The sequence below is a fragment of the Osmerus eperlanus genome, chromosome 1 (genome assembly GCF_963692335.1).
Source record: "Osmerus eperlanus chromosome 1, fOsmEpe2.1, whole genome shotgun sequence".
Lineage (NCBI taxonomy): Eukaryota > Metazoa > Chordata > Actinopteri > Osmeriformes > Osmeridae > Osmerus > Osmerus eperlanus.
The window spans coordinates 15662031-15673329 of record NC_085018.1 but is presented as its reverse complement, the minus strand read 5'-3'; the positions used below and the strand labels follow the sequence as shown (position 1 = coordinate 15673329).

At 39.7% G+C, this 11299-nt stretch overlaps 1 protein-coding gene across 1 annotated transcript; it reads left to right on the top strand.

The window, feature by feature from the left end:
- Positions 1-7260: 7260 nt before the first annotated feature.
- Positions 7261-9747, top strand: setmar (SET domain and mariner transposase fusion gene). The gene is made up of 2 exons (XM_062472677.1): positions 7261-7422; positions 7795-9747. The coding sequence occupies exons 1-2, from the start codon at positions 7318-7320 to the stop codon at positions 8593-8595; spliced, it is 906 nt and encodes a 301-aa protein (XP_062328661.1). The 5' UTR covers positions 7261-7317; the 3' UTR covers positions 8596-9747.
- Positions 9748-11299: the final 1552 nt, after the last annotated feature.

The following is an 11299-nucleotide window of genomic DNA, read 5'->3' as shown; positions in this document are numbered from 1 at the left end:
GACTTGAATATAAGCTGACAGTAAGTTTAGACTTGATATATTGTCTATTGAATTAAGTTAGCAATTGTTCTGTAATGTTGTATCAACTATGATTTAAACTATACCTACTTTCTGATCATAACAAGCAGTTGATTTAGAACTTAGTTTGCAGATTGAATACTGTAAACCAGCAATAGAAATATGAATGTTTAATAAGTAGTTATTAGACTTAAGGCTTTTTCAATTATCTACTAATTCTTTTTTATTTTGCTAGTATCTATCACTGGTTTTGTTGTGATTTACACACATATTGGTATATTGAACCAAGCTCGAATAAACTAAATTTTTCTCCTATTTTTTACACTATGATCCTCAGAAGTCGTGTTATTATTTGCACAATACACATTTGAACACTAACAGTACATGTAAGGACTGAAATAAGTACTGTACATTGATAACCCTGAAAAAAAAAAAAAACTCTCAAAATAGTCATCAAACTGTATTTTTTAGACAACTTTAAACCCTACTTAAATGTGTAAAAAGAGGATTTGGGTTTTATTTTGACAACTGTGCAAGAAATAGCATGATTTACATGAAGCCATTATTGTATGCATACAGCAAAGCAGGTATAAGATCAGTACACCGTATTCTGAAAAAGGAAATAGATTACAACAAAGTTCTCAGTTCCTCTTTTGGGTAAATAAAATGTACCCATGTTAATAAAAGCATGCATGCCAATGCCCCCCTTTTTCCAGGCCTTGCTATGATATGGGTGTAGGGAGCAGATGAGAAGGAGATGGTGTGTAGATCAAAGAAGGGAGTGATTATGGATAATGGGCACCATTAACCAGCCCAGATTGCTGTATTATCTGACTGTCAGCAGCTCTGCTGTAATGAGCCATATGCTGTTCCACATTCTCCCCACTTCTTCTGTGAGACTTAGTTGTAGTTGGATTGATCTTTGTAATATGTTTTCCCATTAGCTTTTTCCATCAATATGACAGACAAAGGAATGGAAAGAAAGAACTTGGATTTAAATCTAGATTTCTTTTCATGTGACATCATTTCCAAAAAGAATTGTGGATCTTCAATAAAAAGATGCTTCACTGGTTGCTGATTGCTTTAAATGTGTTTGATGTTGACAAAATGCGACTATATCAGTAGGTTCCCCTGACAACGTATTCAATTCATGTACGATCATTGTCTTTCCCCTCTGGTTCAGTGAAGCTCATCTACTTCAAAATAAAGACAACAATGGAGTCATTCATTCTGCTGTCAGATAGCTGTCATTGTACTTGTTTGCTGTGGAAGGTAGCAGTTACCTAGAAGCTATTTTTTGTATTGTTGTACCACTCACCACTGGGGAGCAAGCTGAAAAAATAGCACTGTTGTAGCTGACTGCAGCAACAAACCACAGTATCAATGTTAAACCTTCTTACATTATGCATCTGAACCGAGAGTGGATCTTCCATACATGGCTGTGCCCTGCATTGTGAGATGTCATGGGAGGATCTTAGAAAATGGAATTGAATGTCACCAATCCTTTTGGGAGACGTGTCCTGTGTGCTGAAGTTATGGGCATACAGGGTAAGATAGGACCAAGTTTACAAAACATTGTATGCTGATATTGCACATCCCCATCACACCATCCTTCATGGCAGATCATTCACTTTATTGTATCTGTTGCTGCTTTGGAGACAGGATGGAACTTTTAATTTTGTTGGATGCTTATCAATAGAGTCTTTTTTTTAATGTGTTTGGGAAACAGCGCCATGTCCCAACCGTTGTTTCCATGACAACTCGGCATTGCTCCCACCTGCAGAAACTGGCAGCAGTCTGAAAAAGCCCCTGGGCGCAGAGCCTGAAATACCACTGACAAGGTCATCTCCCCATAGGCACAGAACCACAAAAACACCATGTACCTTTTCAAAGGTGTTGAGAGATGGCAGGGAAGACGGTATTCTGCCTTTGCAGTAAGCCTCTATAAAACCATAGCAACTTTTCATTGTAGACTTCCTGTCTAAATGTTTTATTGTGATTCAACATTTCATTGAACAGAAGTACTGTCTTCTAATATAAATACTGATAAATATTTTAGGGTTATAGTTGTGTTTTTGATTGTGTTTAGGGGTATGGTCAAGGTTAGAGTGGTTCTTTATTGTTAGGGTAGGCATAAACGCTAGGGTCTGGCATACAAAAGAGGAGTTTGGGCAAAAGTTAGTGGAGGAAAAAACCCTTACCTTGGGGGATGTAAAGTGTGGATAAGCAGGCATTCATCCAGGATGCATGGATAACAAATCATATGACAGAATCCCAGTACATTACAAATGTGACTTACTGTACAATAATTACATTTAATCTTGTGCTATTATAGTGGTCTCTGGAAAGCAATGCAAATATCAAATTACGGATAAGCCGCACATAAAGTTACTGTGCTTTCAACATTATTGTATCACCAAGACTTTATTTTAATTATCAGTGACACCTGGTCAATTAGGCCCACCCCAACAATATTGGGAAACATCATGAATACATACATTCTAATACATTAAACCCATAATGGAAGATTATCTATTATAACTAAAACCAGATGAAGAAATCATTGCATCAACTTGCTAATGTCTGTTGGCAGTGGTGTATGTGAACATATCTGTATGTTTGTCATATTCACTTTCCATCCCATAGGCAGGTTCCATTATCCTTGGCTTGTGCCTGAAGGCTGTGTCTCTGCAGCAGGCTGTCCTCTCTCTCCTGCTCTGTGTGTGGGGCTTCCAGAAGCCCAGAACCAGGGTGACCTTCTGTCTCCACCTCCTCCCTTAGGAGAACCCTCAGCCCACTTCCAACAGGTCTATGGCACACAGCACTAGCTGAAAGAAATTAATCAAAAATGTCATCTTTCTGCTCAGCGTGAATGGGGAAGCCTTGTGCCAGTACCTGTCTCTGTCCATTAGGTTGGCTCACCTAAGACTGAGAGTCTCTTCTTTAAAAGGGAGAGAATAATTTAAAGTTGGACTTTATATTCTTCAATAGAATAAGTGAGTCAGGAGCTGGAAGAGAGAAAGAGAGGAAATCACCCATAGCCCATGACACTGTATAAATGCTCTTCCAGCCTCTGCAAAATATTATGGAGATTCAGCAATATGTGACTGACATTATTGTTTTCATGAAACACATATTAATCTCATACATTAAAAAAGTTGTGTTGATAATAATTTAATAGATTATCCACACACACCATCATTTCCCCTCATACTTAAACGATGGAATCTTGAAAGACAGCCCAATTACTCATTCACATCTACTGTGGAGATCTAGCCCTTATTTTTCTCTGTTTGCCATACAAATTTAAATATATACCATAATATCAACCATTAAATAGAGGCTGGCACTTCATGAATCTTATTCATGTTCCATTTGAGGTGAAAGTGACAGGCCCTGTGTAATGAAAAAATGTCAGTCTTCAAACAGTGTCACATTTACCAGTAAAACTGGTGACATCACTTAATATACGTAGGTGGAAGCACATTTCACGAAAAGCTTTTTTTTGGGTCTTCTCCTCCTCCTTAACACAGTTTGTACATTGTTTTGCGCCATGCAGAAGTGTACACGTGTAAGTAAGATAACACTGAGTGACAATATTTTATGCAATATTTCTCATCTGTGATTGGTTTAAATTGACTTCTCACAGACAGGCCATTTCATGCCTGTGTGGTTTCTGATTTCAGTTGACAAGCCCTGAGAAATATGGAGCCATTGTGATTTTAAGATATGGGCATGACTCATCATCATTCCCTAGTTTTGGTCTGCATAGTAGCTGCAACTCAATGGAAAAAAACATGAAAGGTGGGGTTTTAAACCTCTTTCAGTGTTTGCAATCCCCTGTGTGTGTATTGATCCAGCTGACTGCCTCCTTGAGTACCCATAGGTATGTGTGTAAGAAGATGATTTGAGATGTGAAAGAGGTCAGATAGACATGTCATGACCATAAATTCTTCATGATATGTTCCTTTGTCAGCATTTTTAACTTAAACTGCTACAAATGACATTACATTTACATTTAGTCATTTAGCAGATGCTCTTATCCAGAGCGACTTACAGTAAGTACAGGGACATTCCCCCCGAGGCAAGTAGGGTGAAGTGCCTTGCCCAAGGACGCAACGTCATTTGGCACGGCTGGGAATCGAACTGGCAACCTTCAGATTACTAGCCCGACTCCCTCACCGCTCAGCCATCTGTCTCCCATCTCCATCTGACTCATCTGACATAGAATCTTTAGATTAAAATATATTTATATCTGGGAAAACCATTTTTTACTTCCTGACAAAAGACCTGAAAAATGTCACTGTCATTATGCTCCTGAATGACATTATTATTTTACTGTGCTTATAATATTTTTTTGTCTCAACTTTGACTCTCCCGCAGCGCATGTCTACTGTACATCTCACATTGAAGATTTTAAACATTGTCTATAGACTTTTGCACATCAAACCCCTACAAATGAGGCAAAAGCATATTTGGTCTCAACAGAACTCAACAAATGTTGCTTTGTTTAGGAAAGTGCCCTCTCAGAACCAGAGGTTTCGACCTATACCAGGTTAAGTGGAAGTAGACAAAAAGAATCAATTGGATCTACAGAGAGGAGCCTCTTAAGGGAGTTTAGAATGATGCCTGGCATGGCTGCATGCAACTTATTGATTGAATGAGGCCGATAAGAGTGAGGGAGTGATTCCTATTTAGTTTGGCACAAGAGGGTACAGTATGTCTGTTGTACTGCACTCTGAAAATGTAAAAAACAAGAAATAATTCTGACATTTTAGAATACGAGCCATTTTCAGATCTCTTACTTCCTGGTATATAGTAGCTCATAACCATTATATTTCCCTCAACAGATGTATTGGATATCGGCTCTGCTTGATCTGCTGTATCCGTACATCGGTCAGTGCTAACTAGCACACTAACTCTACACACTAAGACTGCTGAGCTATTAGATGACGAGTCCCTGTAGCTCTAGGCTGTGGTCACAGCAGTGTCATCAGAGTCTCCCAGACGTGCTCAGACCTGCAGGCCAAAGCAGGGTTACCATGGCTCTTTGGCCAAGATGACAAGGCAATCCTCTTTAGTGTTCTCTCCCTCACTATGGGATTTAAGTGTATGCCCAATCTGATAACTATAACCATTAGCTTCACACCCAATGTGAGAAAAAGTGAGGTTTATGCTCGCAATCTAACATGATGAGTTAAAAGCATTGCTTCCCTAGGGGGTTGGATGAACAAACCTGATTCCTTTTAATTGCTTCGTAAAATCTTGTCATGTGAGTAAATCATGCTGCCACTGCAGTTGCCTAGCAGCAGAGGAAGTCACCCTGCCAGTCTCATGGGAAGCCTGCTTCAGGGCGTGCAAACAAGCTGAAGTCATTCAAGCATGGCTCTCTCACTTCACCAGAGAGGGTGGGATAAGTTTGTGAATGTTGTATTTCTGTAGCTCTTGACAGTCTTGTGACTTGTTTTCTTTATAAAACATGTCTTTGTCTTGCTATTGTGCCAACTTCTATATATGTTTGTCCTGGCAACCATGTTACACTTGTTTCACATGCCCTTTGAAAAGCCCTTGGACTTAACACAGGACAAGTCACAGCAATTAAGCCCACCCACGCTAAAAAAAGAGACTAAGAGAATCATCTTTGTTCTCCAAAGTCAAACAAGACAGTCACTGTATCCTCACAAGTAGAGTCCATTAGCAGAGAAGCGGAAGTAATGCTGGAGTGTTGTCCATAACGTCTCCTTAGAGCATTTTCAATTGCACTTTCCGTGCCTTTGATTCATTGGCTCTTCAACTGATTAACACCATGCTCAAAGTTCAGTTATTTTGTGTTACTGTATGTTCTCATTAAATCCCAAATATTTGACAAGAACACACATTAAGAAACCTCCAATTACCTGTCTCATCAGAAAAGAAGAGGTTGGTGGGAAGACAAACTTCATCCTATTGTCAAACATTAAAAGAGAAACAAAGATTGTCAATTCATATCAGTCAAGGGATGGTTTACTGAAAGTGCAGCCACTTGAGCTTGTACTTGTTTTTTTGTTTTCCACATTAAATCTATTTTTACTAAAGTATGTGTCTCCAAATTTAAAGATGCCGTATTTTTCTTTTAGATTCACATTTAGGGGAATGCCAAACAATATGACATTTTTTGACAAAGTCGGAAGAAGATAATGGAGGATTGGGCACGTTTTTTTTCTAAAATACCAGCTGACAATGTGACCTTCTCGCATCTGCTTCACTTGGCCCCTAGGGAATCAACCTTTGGACATCAATTATACATCACAACAACATGGAAGTAACATCATTGCAAAGTTGAGCCCAAGACGGCTATTTAAAAATAACTTGCCAGAGAGTAAATGTAATTATTCTAACAGTTTTTACTATAATATAGTTTACAGTGTTGCAAAAAAAGAGAAAAGTCTTGTGCATTTTTTAAACAAGTGAAACTCAACCTTCAGTTACAAAACATGATTAGAAAAGTATCTTTTGATTCTTACACGACTTTCAACTTCTATTTGAAGGAACTTCACCAAATCTTCTACATTCCAAACATCATCCTCATTCCTTTCATAATTGATTGCTGAAGTGATTTCCTCAGGGATGATTTTCAGAAAGATTGGACATGCCGTGGGTGTTTTAAACTACTCCAAATTAATCTAGACTTCTACTCTGGATTTCACAAAATATCATAGAGTTGTGTAAGTTTGCATGACATTTTACGTTTTTCTCTAGCTTTTAAAAAAATGTGTGCTTTTGGATTTATTATGACAATGAGGAAACTCTGTTGTGTCATGTTATGCTGTGGAAACCAAGACATCACTACTAGCATTTTGTATTAAGACAGACAGACAGACAGACAGACGCACGCAGGCACACACACACACACACACACACACACACACACACACACACACACACACACACACACGCACACACACACTCTCTCTAAATTGCATTTATGGCTTCGATCTAGATTCTAGAAGGTCATGGATTAGAGAACTCCAACATTAGTATCATACCGCCACCTACTGCAAAAACTTTATAAATTCGCTTGAAAAATGTAGATTTACACCTAATAAATCTCTCAAGATTTTCAGAATTTGAACCTTCGTTTTTTTCTGGTTTATGATTAAGACCTACTTAACACGTAGTGTATTTCTGCTAATGTGACAATAATTCATGTCCACGTGTTTTTAGCATGTGCTACTTTTATTCTGAAGGATTGCCAATCAGGAAGTCCTTCGTGTTTAGTATTTTAAACGTGAGCAAGGAGGCTAATATGCCTTGTTTAGTATGAGTTTACAGGGACTCTATTATTGGGATATCTGCCAAGGTCTTGAAAACATTCCAGTTATCATAGAGGAAAACGTTACCAAAGGGGAATTTCCTACATTTCAGGTAAAATAGTCTCCTAAATTTCTTGAACGCCAGCTGGTTCTCTTGACACTCATGGTAGTTAAAAAAATAAACGACTCCGTTCCTAATACCTGTCGGTCCTAAATGTCTGCAATGTTCTTTGTGTGACGTTTTGTTGTAGCCATAGAACCAACCCTAATGTCTTAAATTAAACGGGTGGGATATCAAGTTGGGTGCATGTCTAAACTGCTTACTGCCACCTGATGGCAGCACATGATCACTTGGCTGCAAACTATAAGAAGAGGGAAACATTCCAAGATGCTTTACCCCTTTAATGCATTTTAATTGTGTCATGCGTTATTGGATGCTGTTAAAATGTTAATATTATTTCTAAATGTTTGTCCTTTGTTTCAGTATTCTCCAGATAATATTAAAGGGCCAGGATGTATCATAGAGCCCAGTGAGTGTCTTCTTCCTGGATGCTCCTGCCAATCTCACTCCTGCCTGATAGAGAGCTGCTCTTGCCTTCAGAGATATGGGCCGACATATGACAGCCATGGTCGACTCTCCCACCATGAGAGCCCAGACACCGGTTACTGCAGACCTGTGTTTGAATGCAATGCTCTGTGTGGCTGCGGTGAGGCCTGCTATAATCGGGTGGTTCAAAGAGGCCTGGGGATTAGACTGGGGGTCTACCTCACAGAGGACAGGGGCTGGGGGTTGAAAGCCCTGGAAACTATTCCATGTGGGACCTTTGTATGTGAATACGCAGGAGAGGTGATAGACTATGTTGAGGCCAGACACAGACAGCTAGCTCAAAGCCCTGAGGACAACAATTACATTATTACTGTGAGGGAGTATGCAGGACAAGGAACTGTCAGTGAGACGTTTGTGGACCCAGCCATGGTGGGAAATGTAGGCCGCTTTCTGAACCACTCCTGCCAGCCTAACCTGGTCATGGTGCCTGTCCGAGTCCACTCCCCGGTGCCCAGACTAGCCCTATTTGCTGGAAGGGACATTACCCTTCATGAGGAATTGACATTTGACTACTCAGGATGCTTTGGCAACAAGACAGCTGTGGAGAAGATGCTGGTGCAGACTGCCCCTGGCACAGAGGCCAGCTGCACAGCCACAATTGAGAGGAAACCATGCCACTGTGGTGCCTTTAACTGTGCCAGGTTCCTGCCATTGGACATTTCGGTATTCAACAATTAGGAGGCTTAGTTCTTAAACTTCCTTGTGTGTGGGCGTTTGTAACTAAATGATCAGTATTTGTTGGAAGATCAATGTACTAGGACTATGAACATGTATGTATACAAGACAATCAGTTTGTTCTTGCATGGAATTGTGTTTCCTGTGCATATAGTTGTTACTTTCAGAAACATCCCGTTATTATCAATAAAACAATATGAAGCATCTACAAGTCTAGTCATCCCTGCTCCAGTCACAGACGACCCATCTGGCTTACTGATGAACTAAACACATGCTCCATCTGTGTAGAAGACTACACTACAGTAGCTGAAAGTGTATATCTTTGGTGTCTGTCAATTACATTTATCAGAGAGAAAGCTTGTTATGTAGGGCATGTCCCTTCAGACATAGCTATCAACACACTTCAGTCCACAAGTGTCTTCTGACTCTGGCCTATATAAAACCTCTGCCCCACTTTGCATAGAGTACCAGGACCTGGATGGAGGATATCTTTTAACAAACAGACACTAACTTTGTGTACAAGAACATTCAGTTTCATAATGATGTTTATTCTGTACCTTGTTGTTCAAAACTCACATTGACACAGGCTTTACAGCTAATTTGTGTCTTATCAGTCAACTCTACAATTGTATTCTGCATTTCTCTAACATTGTGTCTCATCAAAGGTATCTTAAGATCTTCATGGGACTCAAATCTCTGGAGGTGAGAGCAATTAAAGAAGGCCGGAGGGTATTTTCAAATAGAAACGGGTCTCGTTCCCCTGTTACAGGAGGGGCGAAGGTGGCCCACTTACTGTGACCATTCTTAAATCAGGACCCTCTCCTTTCTAACTGCTCCATTTCCAGTCTAGACCTGTTTTCATCAGTGCTGTTATATTAATATCCACATCTGGGCTAATTAGAAGGGAGTGTTCTGTCCAAAAATGAGACTAGAGCTCCTGTCACGTTGAGCTCCACTGTATTGGAAGTCCTCTGCCAATCACAGTTCTGCATCAAGTTGATTTGTTCTTTCTGTGAGAGAAATAAACTATAAAGGACTGAGTACAGCACTGAGTACAGCATTAACCTACATTTACTTTGCTCTAGTTGTTTAATGATATTGGCAATGATTGATGTGAACATAATTTCTAAGTGCAATCTGCAACAACCTGTATGAACAATGACAGTACAACCTAACCCTAACCTACCAATAAGTTATGATAATGTCACAATCCATTGATCCAAAAAAAAGTACTAGCTAAAACTAGTTTTAGCAAAGGATCAATTACGTTGACATTACCGTTACATTATCCTTGGATCAGCCAGCATACCGTTTATATGATTTGATAATGAACTAGTAAAAACTGTTCTCCAAATTGTTCTTTGATGTTTCTTTTAACCCTTGTGTTATCTTCGGGTCATTCTGACCCATCAGTCATTGTGACCCACCGTCGTATTGCGACAACTTTACCGCATACAAAAACAAAGTGAAGCATTTTCTTTTAACCGTCGGGTTGTCTCAGACCCCCCACATTGCAAAGGTTAAAAGAAAATTATTTTTATTTGTTTTTGTATTGGGTAAAATTGGGTAAACACAACGATGGTTCGTTATGAACCTTTGGGTCATGTGACCCGAAGGCAGCACAAGGGTTAACTGCTGGTAAGGTTGATAGTTCCCCTCAGAAAATGCAACTGTGAGTTGTGAACTGGCAGCAAGTTGCCTGAAACTACATGAAGTGCACTCAAATCTCTATGGCAACAGGATGTGTGTACGGTCGGTAAATGAAGAGACATTGTTCTTAGGTGCAGGAGCCATGTTCTGCTGTTCAGGACTGGAGATGGATTGAATGCCTCATTCCCGGGACAGTCACCTAGCAACCAGCCGTTAATCACAGGAGGTGAACTTCCCCCTGTGATCATCACAATAGTCACAGTGAGACAGGGACAGGATGAACCAGTCACAAGTATACATACTGTTATTGTATTGCCAGATGCTGGACAATTTGCATTTGCTCAGCTTCTTGGCCAAACCCTGTGAAGATGAGCGACAGCTCTGCTCTAATACACTACTGTTTAGTATTCGTTATTCAGCTCCTGCAGAAGATAATTTTGTTTGGCCGAAGTGATTTGATTACAATTCTAAGGTTGATGGCCATTAAAACACAATCTCACTGTGACACCATGTTAACGTTCAGTTAACCAGGTTACTCTAGCTACTTTCCATCCCAATTCACACAGGGCTGTAAACACTATACACTGTAAACACTATCAATTGCATGATGGCAACACAGAGGAAAGGAAATAAGCAGTCTATTTTAGGGTGTGACCAGTGAAGAAATAAGGTTTGGCAGCATGTCATCTGAAGTAGAGCACCTCTCTAATGAGGAAGCAGATGTCACTGCTACCAAAGCAGTGTCCAAAAACAAGCACATATCTCATCAACTGGACTCATCAATCCATCAAAATCTCATTTGAAAATAAGTAATAGTTTTAAACTTGGTGGTGTTGCAGGCTGCTATATTTGTTTACATACTGGATACATATGGATTGACTCATAAGTAGTCTAAACCTTCACTATAGAATTAGTGCTTTAAAAATGTTAGTGGCATGTGGCCTAGTTGACTGATAGCCTAGCTTGTTCCAACCTGTACAAGACACAATACATGAGGTTGTATGTATGTAATAATAAACTGCCTAAATAACTGGACAATGTTGTGCATTATACTAAG